General features: G+C 45.5%; 1 protein-coding gene across 17 annotated transcripts in view; it reads right to left on the reverse strand.

The window, feature by feature from the left end:
- The window catches only part of LOC135512358 (baculoviral IAP repeat-containing protein 6-like), a 146985-nt gene that overhangs the window by 11757 nt on the left and 108544 nt on the right, over positions 1–26684 (reverse strand). For 12 of the 17 annotated variants that reach the window (XM_064934321.1, XM_064934319.1, XM_064934331.1 and 9 more), the window contains 7 exons: positions 13336–13573; positions 11288–11433; positions 9575–9685; positions 8631–8848; positions 2800–2961; positions 2098–2175; positions 148–336 (listed from right to left, as the gene is read on the reverse strand). In XM_064934321.1, the coding sequence (XP_064790393.1) occupies positions 148–336; positions 2098–2175; positions 2800–2961; positions 8631–8848; positions 9575–9685; positions 11288–11433; positions 13336–13573 (1142 nt within the window). The remainder of the gene's footprint in view (positions 1–147; positions 337–2097; positions 2176–2799; positions 2962–8630; positions 8849–9574; positions 9686–11287; positions 11434–13335; positions 13574–26684) is intronic. The other 5 variants (XM_064934336.1, XM_064934335.1, XM_064934334.1 and 2 more) reach the window with 1 other exon arrangement.

A 26684-nucleotide genomic window follows, 5' to 3' on the forward strand; every position in this document is an offset into this window, starting at 1 on the left:
ATTAAACACTGGCGTGGGCCAGGTTGAGGTGCCAGGAGAGCTGCGGGGTAGCCTAATTGTATGTACGAAAGGGTGAGCCACTGTACGATAGCCTGATAGCATGGGGGGGGGGGGGGGGTTAGGGACAAAAGAGATTTAACCGCTCACCTCTTTGAAGCAAGGCGAGGGGTTGCGTAACTGCTCCAGCATGGCCCACTTGACGGAGGCCTGGCGGATGTTTCCGTCGTACTCGCGGGAGCTCTGCGTGCCGCTGGGGGTTCCGCGTGAGCGCTCGTAGCCCGGCTCGTTGAAGTAGGGCTCCGACACCAGGATCAGAGACTGCACCGATACCAGCACCTGAAGAGAGAGGGAGGGGGGGATCAATGGAATATTTTTGATCATTGCAAAATACACATACAGCCACTTGTAGGAAGGTTACCGCAGGGGGTGTGTGGGGAGAAAGAGAGAGGAGGGGGAGCAAGAGCGGTAAGAGAGCAAGAAAAGTTGGAGGAGACAAAAGCAGGGGGATAGGTGAGAACATTGCAGAGACCACAATGAGCAACACAGCAGAACGCATGGGGGACACTAAGGGAGCGTCAGACAAAAGCATGATTTTTCACCCTCCTTCAATATATCTTTATTAACAATTCAATTAATACCCCGGGCTGTCTCAAGGAGACTGGGTACACGGCACGCTCCATCACACCGCCCAGCAAATATTAACCACAGAGCCAGACACTAGCTGGACGGCTGCCTGCCCGTCTGCCAGGCCAAGCTGGACAACACTCAGCATGTATCCTGACGGTCAAGTAGCTGTCCGCCTAACAATAGATCTAGATTACCCCAATCCTTTCCTCAACCATCAGTGGAGATGAAGAAATTGATACTGTGTGACTGCCAAGGGACCCTGTCTACTAACTCAGACCCTGGTGACCTTTCTACCCTCTCCTAGCCCCCACCCTTCCCCAACCTGCTCACCGCAACTAGATATCAGGACCAATATCAGGGCCGGCTGATTTTGACTTGATTCCACCATGTCGCCATTCAGCCTGCTATTTCCATTATTGATCTGGCAGACACCAACTAGAATGATAATCAATGGAGACATCTCTATGAACTCTCCAACCCTGAAAATGAGGGAATTAGAAAAGGGAACCATTTCTAAAGGACTCCAGCTAGGCTTGTTGCCAGATCAATATCCACAGAAACAGACTCTCTCCCTCCTCCATTCAGAGGACAAATATCTTTATTTTTTATTTATTTTTTACAGCTTTTCTGCTCCATATACACTATCGTTCAAAAGTTTGGGGTCACTTTCGTTGCAATTCTGCCTAGAAGGCCAGCATCCCGGAGTCACCTCTTCACTGTTGAAGTTGAGACTGGTGTTTTGCGGGTACTTTTGTCCATTCCGCCCCAAGGGCTGTTGCTCTAATGACACTATATTCCATATACAGTGTACTACTTCAGACAATCATGTCACCCCATTTCGCATATAGTGCAAGTGCACTAATCAAAAGTAGTGAACTATATAGGGAATAGGGTGTTATTTGAGATTTGCCCCGAGGTCTCTACCAGTGTGACACAGACTACAGACTGACAGTCAACGATACAGCTGGTGATAAAACCCTTTAGCAGCCCAGCTCAGAGTGATAGGTGTCGAGCTGGAATTGCCTTGCGCTCCCAAGTGGCGCAGCGGTCTAAGGCACTGCATTTCAGTGCGAGAGGCGTCACTACAGACCCTGGTTCAATTCCAGGCTGTAACACAACCGGCCGTGATTGGTAGTCCCATAAGGCGGCGCACATTTGGCCCAGCATCGTCTGAGGTAGGCCATCATTGTAAATAAGAATTTTACTTGCCTAGTTAAATAATGGTTAAATAAATTAAAAACAACACACACGCCAACATAAACTCTATGAATGGCTTTACAATATGGAGGATCTTTCATGGCATCTGTCAAAACAGCCACCTATTAATACACACCCTGTGGTCACGGACACAGGCCGATGATCAAACATCAACAACTGATGGAGAGGGACTCAGGTTTTGACAGCAGAAACAACCAAACACAGACCCAAGAAAGGGTGGTGGAGGTATAGTGCAGTGGATTTCTGTCTCACCTGTAAAAAGCTAGAGGTCTGAGGGTTCCACTTCTCCTCTGGTCTCCCGTGCCAGGTGTTGAGGATACTTAAACACACCTGGAGAAGACAGAAATAGATCAAGGGTTGAAGACAAGAGGATGACTGTCAGGTAAACATCCACAGGCCCTGCCTCCTACCCATCCACCCCTCAATCAGAGGGAAAGCTGAGAAGCAGTTTGCCCTGGCCCCCTCACCAGAGTGCTACCTCTGCTGTAGAAAGCCCACAGTAATTCTTAGAGCAGCTGTCTCCTTCCATTATGAAAATAGATGTTCCTTGTCAGAGTCTTCCTAATGAGGAAGAACAGATGAGGCAGGCTCCAGCACCTTCACGGCTTTTCACCAGGGGAGAAGGGGGGGGGGGGAATAGTGTGCTTCTTTTTCATTTTGGCAACACACCAAAAATAAACTAGTGTGAAGGGAAGGATACTCAAATCAAGCTCTCGCTCTCTCCACTCCAAGCTGTGAGGTTAACAGGTTGATGGTGCCACAAAAAAATCACGCTGGACAGACTGGTGCTGAATATACACTTAAATTTGACATCTTTTCGTGAAAAGCCAAAAGTTGAAGGGACGGTAAACATTTTTCACCAAACCCCCAACATTTAAACTGTTGATTAAAAGCTAGGCAGTTGACCCAATTCCTCACCAACCCCCTAACCCTGAGTAACTGTATGGGACTCACTTTCCCGTCGTTGTATAGGTTTGGGTTAAAGCGCACGCTGTGTCCCCCGGTGGTCTCCAGGTTGACCAGGGGCGGGGAGTTGGGGTAGTCCTGGGGGAAGTACACGTCAAACTCAAAGCAGCCATTGGCGTACGGCGTGTCTGCCGGGCCAGTGATGAGAACCTGCAACACACAGACCACAAGGGGTTAATGACAGTTCACTACCCCCCTTTTTCTTCAACAAACCCATTACCACTAGAGGTGGCTGACACAAAAGGACAGCATTTTGTGTCTGAATATCTCATGGCTATTATAGAAATCCAATTCATTTCCACACTAGCTAATCAATCAAGGAGACCACAGGAAGTGAAAAATAAAAGAAACGGCAGACAGACAAACAGGCTTGGGAAGGTCCCAAAAAGGATCAAATAAGGGAAAGGGATCTTGGTTATTCTGCAGGAATACCCTTGTGCTTTCAGTGACCAGGAACTAAAAGACCTTTTGTCTGTATAAGTGGCTCGGTCTGATCGATACAGGGGAAAACCTCGTGGGTAGGGAGACCGCACTCCCCACTCTGCTCTGTTCTTTGCTCACACGCGCTGAGTAGCGGGTTATTAGCTAGTCACAGGTATTCAGACTCAAGGATGGCATGCCCGAATGGGGGGGCTGTGATTTACTGCATTAGCCGCTCGCAGAAGGCCCTGACAGCGGAGGGCTAATCTGATCTGAAACCCACTGCACCGAGACCTTGTTTCAAGAGCATTTGGCTCTGGCTTTTTAAAACAAAAAACCCTTTCGGAGTTTCTGTGGGGGCCAAGCTCAGAGAGACACTATCTAGACCAAGGAGGAAGGGCCAGGGATGCAAACTGGTGAGGGCCTCAAAAATATTATATGCACAGAAACACGCAGAAAATCTGTGTAAACTGCTAGAAAACTGTAATGAGGTTGTCACAACACCAAGATTGTGCTAATGGCGTGATACCAGGCCAAGTCTCACAATACTGAGTAGTATCGCGATACATCAGGGTTTGCCCCGTCCCCCAGGACGCCTGTTCCCATTTTGTATACTTTTTGCACAATACCCTGACCCTGATATTCACACCTCTACTCAATAAAACACGTTGAATTTAACTTCACGCTTCAGAGTTTCCCGAAGGATTTTTTTTATAGCAGCGGTAGCAAAGTTAGTGTGGGGGTGGCAGTGGCCAACGGAGCAGCCTCCGACCGCAAACTGTAGAGGCCGCAGAGACAATTTAGCTGTTTTAAAGATAACTTACTGCAATTCTACACATTTTGCCATGGATTATGTAATGTTCTTATGCCATCTGAGTGACTCATAAAATCAAATGAGGGCCCCATGCCATTTTTGGAATTTTAGATTATCCCCTAGTCTGATGGCCTTGAGATAGAAGCTGTTTTTCAGTCTCTCGGTCCTCGCCTTCTGGATGATAGTGGGGTGAACAGACAGTGGCTCGGGTGGTTGTTGTCCTTGATGATCTTTATGGCCTTCCTGTAACATCGGGTGGTGTAGGTGTCCTGGAGGGCAGGTAGTTCGCCCCCGGTGATGCGTTGTGCAGACCTCACTACCCTCTGGAGAGCCTTACGGTTGTGGGCGGAGCAGTTGCCGAACCAGGCGGTGATATAGCCCGCCAGGATGCTCTCGATTGTGCATCTGTAGAAGTTTGTGAGTGCTTTTGGTGACAAGCCGAATTTCTTCAGCCTCCTGAGGTTGAAGAGGCGCTGCTGCGCCTTCTTCACGATGCTGTCTGTGTGGGTGGACCAATTCAGTTTGTCTGTGATGTGTATTTTGAGGAACTTAAAACTTATTACCCTCTCCACTACTGGTCCATCGATGTGGATAGGGGGGTGTTCCCTCTGCTGTTTCCTGAAGTCCACAATCATCTCCTTAATTTTGTTGACGTTGGTTATTTTGACGGGGTTATTTTGACGAGGTTATTTTCCTGACACCACACTCCGAGGGCCCTCACCTCCTCCCTGTCGGCCGTCTCGTTGTTGTTGGTAATCAAGTCTACCACTGTTGTGTCGTCCGCAAACTTGATGATTGAGTTGGAGGCGTGTGTGGCCACGCAGTCGTGGGTGAACAGGGAGTACAAGAGAGGGCTCAGGACGCACCCTTGTGGGGCCCCAGTGTTGAGGATCAGCGGGGTGGAGATGTTGTTGCCTACCCTCACCACCTGGGGGCGGCCCATCAGGAAGTCCAGTACCCAGGGTCTCGAGCTTGAATGCGAGCTTGGAGGGTACTATGGTGTTAAATGCCGAGCTGTAGTTGATGAACAGCATTCTCACATATGTATTCATTACTCTTGTCCAGATGGGTTAGGGCAGTGTGCAGTGTGGTTGAGATTGCATCGTCTGTAGACCTATTTGGGCGGTAAGCAAATTGGAGTGGGTCTAGGGTGTCAGGTAGGGTGGAGGTGATATGGTCCTTGACTGGTCTCTCAAAGCACTTCATGATGACGGAAGTGAGTGCTACAGGGCGGTAGTCGTTTAGCTCAGTTACCTTAGCTTTCTTGGGAACAGGAACAATGGTGGCCCTCTTGAAGCATGTGGCAACAGCAGACTGGGATAGGGATTGATTGAATATGTCCGTAAACACACCAGCCAGATGGTCTGCGCATGCTCTGAGGGCGCGGCTGGGGATGCAGTCTTGGCCTTGGCCTTGGCCTGCAGCCTTGCGAGGGTTAACACGTTTAAATGTTTTACTCACCTCGGCTACAGTGAAGGAGAGTCCGCATGTTTTCGTTGCAGGCCGTGTCAGTGGCACTGTATTGTCCTCAAAGCGGGCAAAAAAGTTATTTAGTCTGCCTGGGAGCAAGACATCCTGGTCCGTGACGGGGCTGGTTTTCTTTTTGTAATCCGTGATTGACTGTAGACCCTGCCACATACCTCTTGTGTCTGAGCCGTTGAATTGAGATTCTACTTTGTCTCTATACTCACGCTTAGCTTGTTTGATTGCCTTGCGGAGGGAATAGCTACACTGTTTGTATTCGGTCATGTTACCAGTCAGTTTCACGCGAATGCTGCCATCAATCCACGGTTTCTGGTTTGGGAATGTTTTAATCGTTGCTATGGGAACAACATCTTGGCACACCGAATCAGCGTATTCGTCAATGTTGTTGTCTGACGCAATACGAAACATATCCCAGTCCACGTGATGGAAGCAGTCTTGGAGTATGGAATCAGATTGGTCGGACCAGCGTTGGACAGACCTCAGCGTGGGAGCTTCTTGTTTTAGTTTCTGTCTGTAGGCAGGTATCAACAAAATGGACACCAGGTTTTATATGAAACCTTCTTTATCCTACTCTTCAGACAACTTTACACATCCTTCCAATGAAAAGGCTGCGTTTGCCTTGCAGAGGCAGTTGCAGTGCATTCAGTGTGGTGCATACGTTGGATTTATCAAACGTAGGAGTAAAACTGTACACGTCGACGGCTTGACAGAAATGGTAGCAGAAGGTGAACGTTGAACTTTTGTTGCACACATATCCAGATGATGCCGCGTACTATTTTGCGCAATGGATGCTGTCGGTGTGTTCGAAGCGTTACTCTCTCTCCCACACACACACACACTTCATCCCTCTCCCACACACTGCTCCCAAAAGTTAGACACCAAACAGAATTTAAGGAACATCAGATGGATTTCCCCCCCCCTTCAGATTTACCTTAGAATGGATTACATTGAGTAGGCATAAGCATCTCTTAGAGTAGGCGCTGTATCCCTTTTCTGTTTTTCCTGTGCAATCCAAATGTGTGCATAGCCAAAGGGTACCATGTTAGCTAGCTAGCCAGGTAACATGACAAAACAAGGTCGTTTGTTACCAAACCAAAAACGTACGGCCCACGAGTAGTTTAAAAAGGCCCGCAACATGGTTTATAAAAATACGCAAATTATGCGCCAATTTGCGATAGAATGGGGTTTGGCTAGAAACGCAAGGCTTTCAGTGACGTTAAGGCACAAGCATGACCGTCCCTGTGCTCCGTTTTGTCTCTGGCAGTGGCACTCCGAGGCTGCACCACAGTGAAGCCCAGTCAGGCTGGCCTGCTAGTCCTTACAGGCCAAATTAAAATATATCTACATATCCATAACAAAACCCCATCATTGTTTGCACACCCCAAGATCACCATCACGGCTAAATAACATTTAAAAAACGATGGGAGATGGGAACGGACGGAGAGAAGCAGCAGAGTAGGCTTATGGCTGGTTAGGGGGTGCGGCTGGCTCTACACAGCTGTCATATTGTGAGATCAAAACGGTGAATATCCCCTTTCATCCCTGAAGGGGGAGAGGGGGAGATCCTGGGAGTGTCCTGTGTTCTTGCATCAACAAACAAGGTGTCTGAGTGAAGTTTCAGGGAGGTTAGCTTTCCCAGCTGTAGAGGAGGAGAGAATGGGGAGGGGAGGAGGGGGGAGAGCTGGCCACACTGCCAGCTGAAGATAAGAAGAGAATGGGGAGGGGAGGAGGGGGAGAGCTGGCCACGCTGCCAGCTGAAGAGAGCAGCTTGCTGATGGGGGAGGAGGAGTAGAGACAGAGTGAAGAAGGCAGCGTGGAACAGAAACAAGACACAGAATAGTAATAAATAAAAAAAAATCAAAGAATCACTGATCCGGGGAAAGAGAGGTAGGAAGATACGAGAAGACGTGTGACGGTAAAGAGGACGTGGACACACCGTAGGTAGGTAGTTGGTGTATGTGAGAGAGGGAGAGAATGTGTGGGGAGGGTGAGAGTCAAACACCGACTGACTGACCCCTGTCTCAGCAGCGTCAGGTGTGAGGAGTAGCATGCCTATCCAAACCAGCAGAGCGCTCGCAAGATAGCTTGAGGGCACCAAGTGTCACTCAGGCGGTAAGTATATTTCGACATTAACATTCAGACACTTTTAGTGCGCTTCCCAGAGAAGTAGGTGGGAAAACTGGAGCAAGTGGTTTTGCTAATAATGTCTACTAAGATAGCTTGATGCTACCGCTCCCGGTGAAAGAATGATACACTGTTTATGGCAGTATTTTTTATTTATTTAACTTTTTTTTTTTTTTTAACTATGCCAGTAGGACAGGAGCTCTCTGGGGACACTTGAAATGAGGGGGGCAACAACCCCAGATGGGTCACTAGACATCCACAATGTCCCACCACGTCCTCCAGCCTCTATCAACTTGTGGCCCGTTCTTGTGCTGCTAAGGAAAAAGTTGTGTTCTCGGCAGAAATAGAACCTTAGCAGACGAGGGTTTTGACATTTACCAAATGAGACTTTGCCATTAATCAGAAAAGGGGTCAGGGCCATGTATTAAACGTCATTGGAAAATGAGTTAGACTTTCAATGACGGCATTGGAATGCGAAGCCATAGGCTATCAAGACCAGAAGCAGAGTCCCCAAAAGACCAAACCCAACCACCCCCCTGCTGCAACAACCGCAAGTAGCGCAAGTCCTGCTGTTTTAGTGCCCCAGACGGCATCCATTTGACTGGAACAGTCCTGGAAACACCCTGCTCACTTTTACAATCATCATCATCAGCTGGCCATCATCTCTGAATCAGACAGATGGGGTCTCCGGTAAAGGCATTTCATAAACATCTTGAATACCATTGAACAGATATCACTTCTATAGATGATTACGTAAAATGTGAGTGGCTGGTACTGCATGTATAAAACAGGGAGGGGAAATGATAGGCTCGGTGGTTTGGGCTTGTAAAAGACATGCTGAAAGGTATGTACAGTATCAAATCAAGTGGATTGATTACTGTAGGTGTAAGATAGTCCTAAGAGAACGGGACGTGTGACTGAGTGTAAAGGGTACAGCACAGAGGACCGTAGAGGACAGGGCAGTATACGTCTGTACCTTCATGATGTCCAGTCGCTCTTCGTCGCAGCGGACAAAGACGCTGGAGGAGGAGGAGAGGGGCAGCGAGGTGGAGAGCGTGACGGCCTCCTGTGCCAGGCGGCGGGCGCGGGCAGCGCTATTGGCGTCGCTGGCGTTCTTCACCTGAGACATGTAGTGGTAGTTCACCTTGAACACCAGCTTCCCGTCATCGTCCTCCGAGACCATCTCAAAGGTGTCTGCCAGGGAGAGACGCAACACAGTTATTAATGTCAATACCTACTGGGACTGCTGGAGAGAAGGTTTAAACACTTTCAAAATGGTTCACTACACATCAAAAGAATAAAAGGCATGAAACAAACACCCTGTTGGCACATCATGCAAATATCCTCCCACTTGGATGAACGAGTACACATGTATCTGGCAGTAAACCTCTATTCAGTAATGACATGGCCCCTATGTCCTTTAATCATATTCCACACCGGGGTTCCTGCCTTGATACCTTGCCTCTTCGACAGTCTCTCTCTTGTACTTGGGCCAGAGCAAGTCCGTTTACATTCATGTCACTTGCGGTTACTTTAGACGTGTGCCGTGCGCAAAAAAATCAATTGCGGCACAACAAAAGTCCCGTAATCAACCACGGCATGGTAGGATGAGAAGTGACAGACAGAAAATACCTTCCTCACTGCAGACAGGTGGCAGGACGGCGTTATCTATAATTTCAGAAAGGGGTAGGAGGGGGTTTGGGGCTGTGCTGCTGCTGTGTTCTGGGCATTACGTGCACTGAGGGAGCGACCAACCGACCGCCAGCCTCAGAGTGAAGAGCCCTGCCTCTAGTATGTCTAAGCATTCCTCCTCTGTCTTGAAAAGAAACATTTCCAACATACGGTACCCACCAAACCACAACTGGCCCAACTGTACACCACACATTGAACACAAATGCACAGAAAGTTAAAAGCACTCACCAAACTGGAGCTTCTTCATGATGGCCACGTACTTCTCCTCTAGTGAGCGTAGGATGGACATGGGTTTGGGTCTGGTTGTTGCCTTCTTCGAGGACTCGGCCAACTTCCTCTCTGATGGAGGGAAAGATAAAAAATGTAAAAAACGTGTTACCATGGCAGGTTCAAAGTCATCCCTGTTTGAGAGCCCGGCTTACTGCTGTTTCCGCCTGCTTCTGGGTGCAGACCTACCATCTTTACATAAATCTTCCTGGCAAACAAACAGCCATATTCCTCTTCGGCTCAACAAGATTATCTCAGAATATGATGGCATTCGCAGGTAATGGCAGAGTTTGTCAGACCTCCTTATCCTCCTGTTTTCACCTTCATATTGAAGAATGAATCTGCAATCCGTTGGGAGATTCTCCCACCCCCTACCCTCCAATTTCTTCTGGGTCTTGTCGACAGCTAAACCATGTCCAAGACAAATGACAATGGAAACTGCCACCAATTTTCGCACCGACAGTCGAGAGACGGGATAGAAAGCAATTTAATGCATTCACATAATTAACGGTCTATTTATAGCACCCCAGCCCCGCTCTCATCTTCTGCTTTAGTTACTGCTACCTGGACAGATGTACCTCCCATTAAATTACTGATGCATTTTACTGGCCTATTACGACCAGACTTAGGATGCAAGGGGGGGCCGTCAATACTTTATTTACTCTCAGTTCTGTTGGCACGTTAGCGTTGGATATCAATATTTCTTGGAACAGTTTCCCAGTTTAACCAGTCTAATACTAGGCTGTAGGAACAGAGCTTTAAACGCCCGCCTCCTCGTAAGCCTGTGGCTGGGCCATTTTAAAGACGAATTAAAACAAAACGCATATCGGTCCAGCCCTCTATGCTGCCCATTTCCTTTTGGAACATGAATCCAGTGGCCATTATCATATGAATTTCCTTGTGCAAAGTGACGGCTGCATTGACCTGAGCATTCCTTGTGTTACAGTCAATCATATGTCAGATGCATCGGTTGGCAGCTTTCTTCAGCAACGGTGAGTAACGGCTGGCAGGAGCTCCCTGACAGCGGGTTTTATGACCCGATGCCCTCTCACTACCAAACCCTCCTGTCCTTCTCGTGACTGTCTGCTCTATGGGTCTCCCTGCACCGCGGGGACGCGGACAGAAGGGCTGCATGGGGCCTGTGGGACAACAGGTGGCCACAATAGGACAAACGTCTCTATTTAGCATCAAAGCGATGTAAGGGAACGGGTTAACTTTTAACCTGTCACTGACAGAGTGGGGTTGGAGTTGGGTAAAGGATGTTCAGGCCTAAAACAGGACGCGTTTCCATGATTAAGATAAAATTGAGACTTAAAAGGCTCCAAGTTAATGACAGCCAAGGGAATTTGTACTTGTGGAGACTAAACTTAAGAGACCCATTTTCTTGTCCTTGTCCCAAGAACACACAGGACAAAAGGGAGAGGTAGCGAGAAAAATGTAAACTGGGAAGACATTTGGGACCTGCTGAAAGTCGAACTTCTAGGGGGGATCTTTTGAAAGAGCCAAAACCAGGCAACCTTTAAAAAGGCACTGGCTAACATTTTACTGTGTCACTTCGTATTACAATAAATGTCTGTAAAAAAAAAAAGCCAAGGAGGGTTCAGACTAATAGTCCCCTTGCTCGGCATGGTTTGGCCCTAGGCCTGAGAGCGACGTGTGTGCGGCCAGCCTTACCCTGGTTTGCCTGCCGTAGGCTGGTGGTGGCAGCGTAGACAATCTCAGCCGTCCTCTGTATGTCAGGCACCAGCAGGGTCAGGCCCTCAGGCTCTGGGTCTGAGCTATCAGGCTTCACCACGCCTTTTGCCTTGTCTTTCTTTGACCTGAATAACAAAAAAAGGAGTTCAGTAAAATCAACATAATCCCTGCCTGCAGTGACATACATCGCTAATTTACTTGCATTGCAGTCGATCACGAAAGGAAATCTGAGGCGAAAAGATTACTGATGGGAATAGAAATGTTCAATGGTCCTAAGGAGTGCTCTACAGTGCAACAATTAAACATTTCGGGCGGGTCTGTAGATGATACCCGTGTCCATCTGAAAAGGAGCATATTGCCCAGTGAGCCACAATCCTGGAGCAAAATTGATATACCCGTTCCCAGTATTTTTCAGGCTCTGTTAAAGGGGTGTGCATCCAACGGTGAAGCCTCAAAACCAAGAAGCAAAGACCATCTGACCCAATGTTCAGACAAATGTAACGAAGTGGCAAGGACACCATTCCTCTTGTCCAGGTGCCATGAATAGTTTAACCAGTTTTGTGAAGACTTGCAGCATAAATCATTTGGCACTCACAACTAGGTAAGCAGAAACATTGAAAAAACCTCCCTACTTTCATCCCAGTTAAAATTAAAATAAGTCCCTGCATCAAAACTCCTGGGTTAAGTGGCTGAAATACACGAGGGACGTTAAAACAGTCCTTTAACCTTGTGAATAAAAACGCAGTGAGAGCTGAGAGGAGAATGGATTCCGCGGCCTTGCTGATGGGTGGCTGAAAAAGACACTTTCCACATGACCTTTTGTGAAGTTGAACAGCCGCCAAGTTCCCTCCCCTTTCTAGCCCCTCTGCTCCACCAAGGACAGTCAGCGAAGGTCTTCTGTCACCAAACCCCCCCCCGTCGTCGTCCTCATCGGCCATTTCATTCCATTCCATTGCAGGCCAGGCGGCCAACACATGCCTTGGCAGGCTGGACACAGATGGGGAGAGACAGTTGAAGAGAATGCCTAACGCTATGCTGTGGATGCCCAACCGCCTCAAGGCCCTGCTTTCATTAGAACTCTCTCGGTGTGTCCGGACCTCAGCCCTCAGAGTCCAGCCTGATGTAATGCCTGTGGATATGATGCTTATGAATGCATTATCGCTGAGGCCTGACGGAGCCGATAGCAGGGCATTTTCCTTCCTCACCCCCCCAATCACTGGTGAAGAAACCACAGCTTCATGCTGGACCACCCTCAGACAGTAATCCTAATTGTGTTGCTGATAAGCAGCAGGGGTACAGACCACCAGGTAGGTCTGTCAGTCTCCCAGGGTGGATCGGCTATTCTGCTGTACATTTGAAAAAAACTGTCATGGGTCCTGGCATGTTTGTTGGTGGGACATTCAACAGGGAGGGGCTGTGCCTTCTAAAAATAACACCCAGCTGGAGCATTAAATTCATAACATGCCACCAGGGAGGAGACATGCATGTCTGTGGGAATCGTACATGCGCTGGAACGGTTTGATATGTCTCCATGGCTAACCACGCATGGCTCACATCCTTTAAATATTGACTCCTCGGATGGGATCCCACGGAATACTGAGGATTCCGCGCACTGGGCGGATGTGGGTAGCTAGCGTAGAGGATAGGAAGAGGTTAAGAGTGCCTTGGCTCCTCTGAAGTGTCCTGCTACGGTCTTTGCGTAAAGCTCAGCACTGGGCTGGATGGTGGGGGGAGATATATGGGAGGGGGTTAAGGATCCTTTACACAAACTGTTAATTGTGCTGCTGAAGCAGAATAACATGGACTTCCTGCACACTTTGGGGCTGTGATTAATAATGGATGGTCACAGGCCCACAGGTCAGGTCTACAGGCTCACTACTGCTGATGACTCACGGTCGAGAGACCAGGGAGGAAGCTGGCCCAGGATCGAACCCCCTTGAAACGCTAATGCGCGGCGGAAACCATCAATTTACATTGATTACATGGGCAGTAAGACTTTATTCTTTGCTTGTGTCGTATGTTCTTACTCTGTCCGTTTAAGTCCCCACCTGAGGCGGTTAGTGTAGGTGTCCACGCAGGTCTTCATCTTGGCCAGCAGCATGCCCACAGACGTCTGTCCCTCGGAGCTTCCCTCCTCCTCTTCCTCCTGGCTGGGGTCTCCTGACAGAGGCAGCAGCAGGGGCACCAGGGCCGTGGAGGTGGAGATGGCCCTCAGCAGCTCCAGCAGCGCCCGGTACAGGGGCACGTGGCGAGCCATGTCAAGCACTGAGGGGAGAAGAGAACACAGGAACCAGGGTGTTAAGGAGGAAGGTAAACTCAGACTGGAGAGTGCATAAGCGAGAGCCAAGAGAAACATGGTAATAGGGTTGTTTTGGAATCAATCCCAATAAAAACATGGACAAAGACAAGACACCCATAATTCTGACACCTCTCCTGCGATCAAACTACGCATCGCTGTAAAAAGGAAATCCAAATTGGGCTGGCACATCTGAAGACACACACAAATTGAAATTGGCTTCCAAGACACCAGTTTAGAATTCAATATTGGAGTACATGAGAGAACATAACAAGAGTATCCGTCACATGGTCTTGAGTCTACCTGTGTGTGTGTGTGACGGGATAGATGGGGGCAGGTCGGAGAACTCCAGATTGCACTTGGAGAAAGGAGAGGAGCAGCATGACTAAAGATGGATTGTAGTGAGCAGAAAGCTAGTGAAAAGGGATATTAAATATGATTAGAGTTCCAGGAATGGACAAATGACATGTACGCACTAGGATCAGCCCCCAGGCGGCCAAAACCAAAGTCCAGAACTCAATTTAAACTGCTCACAAACAAAAACGTGAGCTCGACTTCTGTCCAATACCAACTCACGTCCCTGAACGCAACTCAAAAACAACCCTGTGTTCCAGGCCCTGAAATGAAGCCGAGCCAGCTAGTCAGGAGGGCAGTCACCAATGGAAGATCATCTGAAAGGAAAGCCGAGCAACCCCCTCACTTACGTTCCCAGATACATGATTGAATCAAATAATGAATCTCAGGGTGTCATTTTCTAGAATGTAGGACGAGTCAGGGAGTGTGATAGATTGGAAAATCCACAGCCATGCTGTGGTCCAAGGAAAAGGGGGTGTGTGGGAGAGAGAAAGAGGTGGAGACATATTAGATTTGCGGGGAGGGAATAATCCTGACGTGGCTGTGACAGGAGCAGGCCCAGCTGTTTGTCCTGCAGCTTCTTCATTGTGATGGGATTCCATACAGTATAGGTCCCCCTCATCCGCATGACGAGGACTGACAGTTCCCACTTCATACCCATAATGGAAGTTTAAATAACATTGAGTTGTGGTGGCGAGCCTGCTGAGCTCGGCCCCTGCATTCCCTTGTGAGCGGCTTGCGCGAGACAGAGGGCAGGTGCACTCGGCGACCCACAAACCCCATTAAAAATCTAACCTGGTTCCACGTGGTTGTGCTGTGAGAAAGGCCCTGGCCTGGGACAGCGTGAAACCGGGTTAAAAGGATGTGCTAGGTTTCTTTGTGTGTGGTTGGTTGTGTTCCTAGTTGGTGGGGGAAATAAAAAGAACACCCAGACATAATCCCTTGGTGAAAGGAGAGGATTTTTAGGATGTATTCAAAACGGGTCTGACTTGGAGAAGCACAAAGGCAATTTGATGGATTAGAACAAATCTAGCAGAGAGCACCGAGGAAGCAACCTTGTCCCCACTCCTTTGTCTGATGATGTACTCCCATGTATTTAGCCACATTGTTTACCAAGCTGTCTGAAAAGCATAAAAATCACTTCTTGTGGCCTACATCCCTTAGATGTGTTTTAAGCAGTCCGTGGACAGTCATACTCCTGCTGAACCAAGATCGTGTCCATCATTGTCAGAGGCATATCCGGTCTGTGAGTGGAAAGAGATTTGCGGTGACGGCACAGACCTTTCCATTCGCGTGTGTCACTGTCGACCTGAGCGCAACGGTGTGCTCAAATGGAGCAGGACGGCCCTACACTTTTGCACCCAGTCTGCTTTACATTTATATTGGAATTCCCGGCCCCAAGATCCCTTTCCCAGATTTTTAACATTGACCCCTCGTCACTTTAATCTGCTCCTCAATCCTCTCTAGTGTGTGGGCAGCACCCAGAGCAGAGACCAAATCCCCACGCTACTGATTCAAATTACCGCTAGGCTCCGGTCAACTGGTATGATTGATGTGGGAGATGTCACTATTATCCTTATGTCTAATGTCCCCAGTGTTGAGTGAGTGTGTGTGTTGCTTTAAACTCCTCCATGCCCCCCCCTCGTACTCTCATGGTCAAGTACATCCCTTGTTCGTCATCATTTAACTTGGACTAGAACCAACAAAATAGCCTTCTCTGCGCAAGGAAAGAAGATGGACTGAGAATCTAATAATACATTAAGACGTTTTTTCCCCCAGAGGGTGATAAAACAAGGTTAGGAAATCTAACGACAGCAGTAATGCTGCAGAGACAAACATGGGTCTGATATGACCTTCGTTCCTTTAAGGCAAACCATAATTCTGTCCATCAGATTAAAATAAAGGACACAAAAAGTCACAATAGGAGGGGCACCTCCCCAGACTTTAAATTGGCAATAAAAAAAGGTTATCCGTGATACTCCGACAGACGAACAGAAAAGGAGCTACAATGTACTGGACATCCATCTTGACCACAGCTGGCTTGCGAAGACTGACAGGGGGGGAGAGAGACCCCTTTGTCCATATTTTATTACGTTACAGCCTTATTCTAAAAAAAAAAGACAAATAATAATTATTCCCTAAATCTACACACAATACCCCATAATAACAAAGCAAAAACAGGCTTAGACATTTTTGCAAATGTATTAAAAATAAAATACTGGAATATGTAAATGTGATAGGTATTCAGACCCTTTACTCAGTACTTTGTTAAAGCACCATCGGCAGCAATTACAGCCTCAAGTCTTCTTTGGTATGACGCTACAAGCTTGTCACAGGTGTATTTGGGGAGTTTCTCCTATTCTTCTCTGCAGATCCTCTCAAGCTTTGTCAGGTTGGATGGGGAGTGTCGCTGCACAGCTACTTTCAGGTCTATCAAGAGATGTTCGATCGGGTTCAAGTCTGCGCTCTGGTTGGGCCACTCAAGGAGACTCATAGACTTGTCCCTAAGCCACCCCTGCGTTGTCTTGGCTGTGTGCTTATGGTCGTTGTCCTGTTGGAAGGTGAACCTTCACCCCAGTCTGAGCTCCTGAGCACTTTGGAGCAGGTTTTCATCAAGGAGCTCTGTACTTCGCTTTGTTCATCTTTCCCCTGATCCTGACTAGTCTCCCAGTCCCTGCCACTGAAAAACATCCCCACAGCATACTACCACTACCATGCTTCATCATAGGGATGTGCCAGGTTTCCTCCAGATGTGACGCAAATCTTGTTTCTCATGGTATGGGAGTACTTTGTGCACCTTTTGGCAAACTCTAAGCGGGCTGTCATGTGCCTTTTACTGAGGAGTGTCTTCTGTCTGGCTACTCCACCATAAAAGCCTGATTGATGGAGTGTTGCAGAATTGGTTGTCTTTTCCACAGAGGAACTCTGGAGCACTGTCAGAGTGACCATCGGGTTCTTGGAGGCCACTGTGTTCTTGGGACCTTCAATGCTGCAGAAATTATTACCTTTCCCCAAATCTGTGCCTTGACACAATCCTGTCTTGAAGGTCTATGGACAATTCCTTCAACCTCATGTCTTGGAGAAGCAAGCAGGCGCGGGAGAAGCAAGCAGGCGCAGAACATCCCCAGAACATCAATAGCCTCTCACCCAATATAAAGCCCTTGCAGGAAATAGGGCTAACTAACCTGATAGGAATATGACTAAAAAAAGTGACAAGTGAGAGGAAAGTGTGCAAACCAAATGCAAATTGGGTTTGTTCCACCAATTGGGTGCCTTTTGAGAAGTGTAACTTGGTGGGGGGAAAAAACAACAACAAAAAAAACGTTTTATTTCAACAAATGTGAACATTGTCATAAAGAGCACGTTCAACTTAATAAAACGCACTCTTCCCCATCTCAAGATATTAAATAAGTGAAATAAAGTGCCTATTAAGGACCAAATAAAGTAACAGGGTTGACGACGTCATCTTATATCAGCCATAAATCCTTTTGTGACAGGGGGAATGGAAGCTTGAGGTGTGCAACAGGGCAGGGCAATTGAATGCAAGCTTCACAAAAAAATGTAATTGTTAAAAAAATGTCTAGCCTGTCTGACGTGTAATATTCGACACCGCTTACTTTATCACAAAACACCAGAAAATGTCGAAAGAGTAGAACCAGCTGAGCTCACCTGCTTTTACACTAGGATTTGAGTATTATATGTTCAATGTGTTTAAAAATAAAATAAAACGTAAAAAGGAATAGTTTCACCATATTGAAACAAGAGTTCAGCTCACGTAAAAAGGTTGACTTGAAAATGTGGAACAGGTTTTTTCTTCCTTAGAATGGATCACTAATAACAAGCAATAAATGATCTTCATAGTTATTTTGTTGCTTTGACAATAATTTAAGGTTTGATAATGACAGCTTAACTTGGAGAAAAGTTGGATTGAAGTGGGTTAAAACACTTCCTAGAAGTCAGAGGATGCACAGAGGGACATGTCAGATTTATTGAATTTTCCATGTCGTCTATATTAAAAAAGGGCACTTCATTTAATATAAAAAGGCTTTTAAAATTCTATATTTGTACACAATTTCCACTTAAAGGGGCTCATTTTAGGGAACAACCCAATTCATTAAAGAGAATGAGATCAAAACATTAAAATGTGGCAGTGGAGCCGTCCTAATAAGTGCCAAGACATGATGGCCTGAAATGTCTCTTGGCTGCAACAACGCATAAACAATTCAGAGACGACATCCAAAAAGCCACAAGGCAAGGGGAAGGCATCTCATGTACTCTATTCGCAACTTTACTTAGAAATCACATAGAGTGGAGCAGGTTGAAATATTACATCAAGCTAAGTGTGATGCTGAAATACGACACTCCAGAGTTGAGAACCAGTCGAGGGTTAGCTGCATACATAATGCATGTGCAACAAGCATTGAAAGTATAAAGCCTTTGCTCGTCTTCAAATCAAAGTACAAGCATTAAGAACAGAGCGCCCCCTGAGCACCCCAGCCATGTTATCTAGGCCTAAACTGTTATCATTGTCAATCTAACAACACACCAGCCATCTGTTTTTTTTTCATGACTAATTTTAAGAGGGAGACGTTGCGGGCAATTCGCATCACTCCGCTAACGGGAAGCACAGAAAATGAGACCCCAGAGAGTACATGTCTACCTTGTTGTGATTAAAGTCATAATTCAACATCTATCATGGTCCAAAACACACCAACACAGTCATGAAGAGGGCACCACAACACAGTCATGAAGAGGGCATCCCTCGGGAGGCTGAAAAGATTTGGCATGGGCCCTCAGATCCTCAAAAAGTTATACAGCTGCACCATGGAGAGCACCTTGACTGGTTGCCATCCAGGAGCTCTATACCAGGCGGTGTCAGAAGAAGGCCCTAAAAATTGTCTAAGACTCCAGCCACCCAAGTCATAGACTAGGGGTACCGATGCACCAAGTCTGGAACCAACAGGTCCCTAAACAGCTTCTCCACCCAAGCCATAAGACAGTTAGTTGAATAGTTAACCAAATAGATACCCGGACTACCTGCATTGACCTTTTTTGCACTAACTTTGACTCAACACATATGTTGCTGGTACTGTTTATTATGCGACTTTATTCCTAGTTATATGTGTAGTGCCGTCAGAAAGTATTCACACCCCTCGACTTTATCCACATTTAGTTGTGTAACAGTCTGAATTTAAAATGGATTATTGAGATCGTCACTGGTCTACTACACACAATACCCCATAATGTCAAAATGGAATTATGTTTTTATTGTATTTTTGTTTTTACAAATGAAAAGCTGAAATGTCTTGAGTCAATAAGTATTCAACCGCTTTGTTATGGCAAGTCTACATAAGTTCAGCAGTTCACTTTTGCTTAAAAAGTTAGTGTGCGCAATAGTGATTTTTTTTAATGACCACCTCATCTAAAAGAGGGAAACCATTCAGGGTTTTCACCACAAGGCCAAAGGTGACTTGAAAACAGTCCTAGTTTAATGGCTGTGATAGGAGAAAATCGAGGATGGAACAACATTGTAGGTACTCCACAATACTAGATTGACAGAGTGAAATGGAAGCCTGTACAGAATACAAATTGTCCAAAATATGCAGTCTGTTCACAACAAGGCACTCAAGTAATACTGCAAAAACAAATGTAGCAAAGCAATTAGAAGTTTGTCCTGAATACAAAGTGTTACGTTTTGGGCAAATACAATACATTAATGAGTACCACTCTTCATATTTTCAAGCATAGTGGTGGCTGGATCATGTTATGGATCTGCTTGTAATTGTTAACTGGGGTGTTTTTCCAGGATAAAAAAAAATAAATGGAGCACAGGCAAAATCCTAGAGGAAAACCTGGTTCAGTCTGCATTCTACCAGACACTGGGAGATGAATTCATCTTTTTGCAGGACAATTGACACTTGAGTTGCTTACCAAGAGGACAGTGAATGTTACAGTTTTGACTTAAAAATGCATTAGAATCTATGGCAAGACCAGAAATGGTTGTCTAGCAATGATCAACAACCAAACAGAGCTTGAATAATTTTGAAAGTAATATATATATATATATTTTATTTTTTAAAATTTTTTTTAAGGTAAATGCTGCACAATCCAGTTGTGGAAAGCTCTTGGAGGCTTCCCAGAAAGACAGCTGTAATCGGTGTGTGATGACACTGCTCTGGATGACGTTCATGGTTGGGATTGTACACTATACCGTCCAGATGTCAATCTCAACATAAAAAAACAAATGAAATTATCAAATTAATTGTTTGACATTTATAAAATTGCATAGCGAATATGGCAATATGAATAGTGTGCTCGTTATATTTTTCGCATGAGTTATACAATAAGAAATAAAATGGTAATGATTCATCTCCAAGTGGCCATTGATTTAGCATAATTGAACACGTCACAAGTAGTGTCACTCCATCTAGTGGAAGGGGAAAGAAAATGGCTTAGGATTCAGCAGCGGGCTGCATAATCTGTTTGTATATCCAATCACAGCACAGCGACATGTTTTCAGGCCCACCTTCAGCTAAAGGCCCCACAAGAGGCCTGTGCTTCTGGGAAGGAGGGAGGAAGGGAAGAGGGAGGGATGAGAGAGCGCAACGCTGCCGTGTGTACTTGACAAATTAGTGTTCGTAGAACTACCAGATAAGAGTGCCATCGGTGGCGACTCCTCTCCTACCACCGACGCTATTGGCAGCTTCAATACAAGAACAAGACTCTACCTTGCCCCTTTTCTCCTGTTCCCAGACTCCTGCTCCTCCAATAGCAGCACAGTAAAATGTGTAATAGACAGGATCCTGTGTTTTGCGCAATCATGTGACAGAAATATTTTATCCTGTATTTTAAACCATATTCAGAAATGAGAATTGCACCAAAAAAATTCAAGCCATGGTCTCCATTTATAGCTGGGAAGGGACCTCTACTGTTTCTACAAGACCAGCGGAGTATGATTTCTGTTTCAACTTGTTATTGTTTACTTTGGTCAATTCCTACTAGCACAGACTTTGTTGATAACTATTGAGGGAAAATGCACTTGTTACAACTGTGATACGTGGTCTCACCTAGCTATCTTAAGATAACTGTGCCAATTTTAAGTCGCTCTGGATAAGTGTCTGCTAAATGACTAAAATAAAAATGATACTCCTGAACCATCTGACAACAAAAAGGTGACAGTTTGATGAAAAAGGTTCAAATCCAGGTATGTCACATGACTGTGCAAAACAGGGCCCTAGATCGAGGCTAGCCAAGCAGTACTACACGCACAAGGAGGTAAGTGGGAATAAGAGCAGCGAGTGTGGGAGAGGCGCCACGGTAGCCTGGTTGCTCCTTCTGCGGGACCCCAGAGGTGGCAGTGAGTGACAGCCTGGCACAGGGCACAATGTCCAGCCAGCCTTGTTAATCCACAATTGGGGGTTAGGCACAGGTAGTGGTAGGAAAACTGTAGTAAACAAATAAGAGCGTGGCAAAAGGAGAATGGGAAGGAGGTCAATGCCTATAGCGGAAATGGCTTATTCAAAATATGTTGCAGAGGATAAAAAATGGAATCGGCAAGGTTTATGCTACACACTCCTTTGCAGGGAATCGCCCTAATCTATGGATTTCACATGACTGGGCAGGGGCTCCGCCATGGGTGGGCATAGGTCTACCCACTTAGGAGCCAAAACTAGGTCCAGCCAATCAGAAAGAGTTTCTCTCCACAAAAGGGCTTTATTACAGACAGAAATACTCCTCCGTGACGATCCCGCAGGCAAAGAAGCCTGATGTGGAGGTCCTGGGCTGGTGTGGTTAGACGTGGCTTGCAGTTGTGAGGCCGGTTGGACGTACTGCCAAATTCTCTAAAACGACATTGGAGGTGGTTTATGGTTTATTAACATTAAATTCTCTGGGAACAGCTCTGGTGGACATTCCTGCAGTCAGCATGCCAATTGCACGCTCCCTCAAAACTTGTGACATCTGTGACATTGCGTTGTGTGAGATAATGGCCAATTTTAGAGTGGCCTTTTATTGTTCCCTAGCACAAGGTGCAACTGTGTAATGAGCATGCTGTTTAAATCAGCTTCTTGATATGCCACACCTGTCAGGTCGATGGATTATATTGACAAAAGGAGAAATGATCACGAACAGGGATACAAACAAATGTGTGCACAAAATTTGAGAGAAATTAAAATCGTTGTGCATATAAAACCTTTCTGGGATCTTTTATTTCAGCTCATGAAACATGCAACCAACACTTTACATGTTTCGTTTATACTTTGTTCAGTGTAGTAAGGATTTACCAAAATAACAATATCCAACATAGTGCAGAAAAAGCGGTAATTAACTACAATGACCATAATCCATTGCTCGCCTACACAGGATAGAGCGCAGGCTGCATCGTGAGGTATCTCTGCCTGAAAATACATGATCTAAGTGATTGGTATTCAGCAGTCATAAAAGTATGCCTTATTTACTTTGACAAACTACTAAAATAGGGATTTGTCAGACAGCAGCTTTATAGAAATGAGATGACTTGGAATGAAATAAAGTAATCAAATATGATTCATGATTCCATGTGTTATGTTATAGTTTTTGTCTTCACTATTATTCTACAATGTAGAAAATAGTACAAATAAAGAGAAGCCCTGGAAAGAGTAGGTGTCTAAACTTTTGACTGATACTTTGTATGCAAAAAAAACAACAAAAAAAACAAAAACACTTGTACATGTCTGAAATAGGACAAATTTAAGCACCCACTTAATTAGCATTATACAGTACATACCAGGGACATAATCAAAATTTGGGATGGTGGATCAATTTAAGGGACAAATTCCATGGAGATATAGCCATAATCAAGTTCAATTGCGTCAGCTTTTGTTTGTTCCTTATCAAGCACAAATTCTGAACCGTAAAATGCCTCTCCAGTCCTCTTGAGAAGACTTTGTTTCTCTGAATGCTACAAAACACCAGGGATCTTAATCATTTTGCCAAAGTTGTAATATGACTCTGATTGGAGTCATTTAAAAAAAGATGGGCTGCCTGGAGGCTGCCTCTGTAGAACTCGCCCTGCTGATAATTGCCCTGGTCTGTAATTTCCCAGCATTAGAGTGATTGGTATGTGTGGATCCTAATGATCAGAGAGGAGTTCATCCACTCAGCCCAGTTGGAGGTAATTCTCTCATGGAATGTCTGAGCACTTCCTTGCAAAGCCAGAAAGCCAGGGCTGAAGAGCTTTCTACAATTGGCTCGAAAGTGGATACTGGTTGATAAGTGTTCACATGAACGGTCAACTCAGGGGCCGTGTCCAAATATCCATACTGGCTGTAGACTGTTTGAGTACACACACACACAAAAAAAAAAAATAATAATAATAGTTTTAAAGTATGCACATTCTCGAAAGTCTATTATGCTGTAAATGCCCAATGTCATAGTAATTTTGGCTTTTCATCTAGCAGAATTCACTACACAATTTTCTGGAATTTTATAGCCACAATAAATTGGAAGAGGGGGGCTGTGAGTTTTGATACGTAGATCTCTTCAAGTAAACAACTCAACTTGGCTGTATGATTGCCATAGGCTGAGAGACATCCTATGACCATTAATTCCCTTAAGCATTTACATTGTATATAACTTACAAGTAATATAGTGTAACCATGTATATTGTTGTTGATTTATTAGCCATTATTTTATGATCGTTTCATTTAATTAAATGTATCGACCGAAGATTACACAATACAACAGCAGTATCTGTATATATGATATTTACTGTCAACGATTAATATTACTACTGAAATTAACTTTCATTATCCACATTGCATTGTCCTGTATTTACTGAAATGCTGTACCACTATACTGCTTTGGCAGTATCTCAAATTGCATTTCATGCCAATAAAGCAATCTGAATTAGAACGCGTGACAAAGCGGGCACGAGCGAGAGAGAGTTAGACAAACTTGCTGCTGCCATAGGTTATCATACCATAAGGAAGTGCCCGTCTCGACCTCATCAAGACTCTAACTAGCTACAGTAGCCAGCTAACTAGTTAAAGTAGCAAGGCTAATTGAGGGTATTTTGCTCTACAACTCCATATGAAACAGCCTAACTGTTGGTTGATCATTGTAGCCTACACCTTAACATTTTAATTCCATTTTTGCATTGATTAGAAATCTCCCACTGACTGTAGCGCCGCTTTGATTGACAGTCAATAACAAGCTACACGGGTAAAATGGACGCGTCTCTGTTTAAACGGGTGCACTCATAACTGTCGTTTTATTTAAATATCGAATGCAAATGGCATATCCTTGTAGGCTACGTAGCATCATCATATCATTTATAAATATTTTAGACAAAGCCTTAAAAGAAAGCCCCCCAAAAAAAGTCTCCCAAGTAATCGAGTACTAATGTCCGTTCGGATAGTCAAATAACCGTGCCCATCCCTAATACAAACGCTAGTTTCCGTCGCACAACTTCAATTTTACAACTGTTTGGAGTATACACCCGTGTTATGGTGAAAGGAACAGTAAATTGCACTCGTTACCGATTCACCTCAGCACTATAATCTGGTGAAGTATGTCAGTCACAGTCTAGTTAACAAATGTGCGCAACCGCAACATTCAAACGAGGCTACAAGGCGAACTAATGGGACCGTAGCGACTGTGTTGATGTCAAAATCGGGGGTGTGAACTAGGTTTCTATTCAAGCGTTGATCGACATGGTAATGGCTCTATAGTATTGGAGAAAAGTTGGAAAAAATGGACCCCCGTTACATCGTGACGTGTCATGTCGTAACGTACAGCACGCATAAAGCAATTATGTATGTCTTACAATCTCTCTCCACCAGGTGGAGCACTTCTATCATCCTTTAAAAACAAGAAATGGACAGTGACGGGGATAAGGAGGGATACCTAGTCATTTTTTGCGTTATCATTGCATGTGATCATCATTCTCAAAGCCGCTGTTTACTTCGAAGATCCCTTTAGCACTGCCCTAAAAACCAGATTCAAATTCGACACAAACCTTCAAATAGGTATGTAATGACAAACTCTTTATAGGGTTTTATTTACATTTTAGAGGCGATAAGGTGATAAGTTGGACAGGGAGAGTGAAAAAAAGCGATTTTCCCACACAACATCTCTCCTTCTCACTATCATGCATTAGTTTCTTTTCGCCACCCTACATTTTTAAAAAGACCCGACGGGGCTTATTGTCTTCTTTAATTATGCAGAAACGGGCAGCGTGGGGGTCATGTAATTGATTCTGTTGGAAAGGGGAGAAATTGTGCTTTACAATGGTATTGACATTACAGTTGATCTGGAAGTATTACGTTTTTGGGGCGCTAAAATAAGGTCAATTGAACAGACCAAGGCGATGTACAAAAGTGAGTGAGTTTATGTTACATGTATAGATGAACGGTTCCGGCCATTGTATCTACTACGCCTGTTTCGGGACAACCTGGATCACTCAAGAGTTCCAATGCAGCAATTGTTTGCTTGCCGAGGATTATAGGCTTGAGGTGGATTCCTTGATCATGCAGGTCGCCAGCCTACGTAAGAAACTGGGCCAAACGCAGAGTGGAATGTTTACCTTTTCTACGTCGATGGCTGAACGGCGTTCGTGTTTGTTGGATGCATCTCCACATTGTTGTTATCCGACTGGCCGGTGTAGCCCGGAGCTCCCCTATCTGACAGTGGAGTCGAAGGAGCACAGCAAGAGGAGCATGGCAATCAACGATGCTCGCATGTCACAAGCCGTGGAACCCTAAGACAGCGGCCTTCCACAACGCAGTCTACAGTCCCAACGAGAGGCCCGGAGCGGATACAAACAACCAATAGTTTCTCCGTCCTGTTGCCTGTTCTTCCTGCACCTTCGCCGCTGGGGCTTACCCGTGTCTGCGGCCACAGTGCCTACCCCTAAGATTTTGAAGTCGACATTGGCAACAAGCTCTGGATCGAGCGGGGCCTCTCCATCTCCAAGTTGATTCTATCATAGTCCATGTGGGTTTTAATGACATTATGAAGGGCAACTCTGAACAGTTGAAACTGGATTTTAAAAGAGCTGATTGACTCTCTACTAATAAAATACCCGTGTTATCTGGCCCTGTGCCCTCTCAATCGTGGCATTGAACACTTTAGCAAGATTCTCTCTTCACATCTGGTTACATGATTATTGAAGCTCAATGGGTGTAGCTTTGGTGGACAATTTCGATACCTTTTGGAAACTAAAACATGCTTTATAAGGAGGATGGGATCCACCCAAATCACTTGGGTTCCTAGATCCTTTCACAAGGCTGCGTTGAGACACTGACTTAATGACCCAAGCCCAGCTCAGTTAATCCCTACTACCATTGTGACGCTGAGTTGTCATAATGCTTCAACAAATGTACATTATACCAGGGGTTTTGGTAGACAATGCAAGTAACCTCATTTAAGTTCCTCTAACTTCCCTGAATGCCTCTGCTGATCCTACAGCTATTGAATGCAGTCATGTGCCTATGAACCAGTTTTATACTGTTAGCACTGAGGCGGTGTGCCCTAGTAGGAAGTCCACTGTGTGCAGATCACCCTGCACTAACATAAATAACATGAGCATACCTACTTCTGCTAAGCTTCCCAGTAAAGCAATCAATCAAAACAAGCATCCCAGAAGGTGCTCAAAATAGCCCATGTTAACATATGTAGCATAAGAAACCAGTTCCATGAAATCAATAATTTGCTAGTATCAGATGACATTCATATTCTGACTCTCTC

Source organism: Oncorhynchus masou, chromosome 24 (assembly GCF_036934945.1).
Source record: "Oncorhynchus masou masou isolate Uvic2021 chromosome 24, UVic_Omas_1.1, whole genome shotgun sequence".
Lineage (NCBI taxonomy): Eukaryota > Metazoa > Chordata > Actinopteri > Salmoniformes > Salmonidae > Oncorhynchus > Oncorhynchus masou.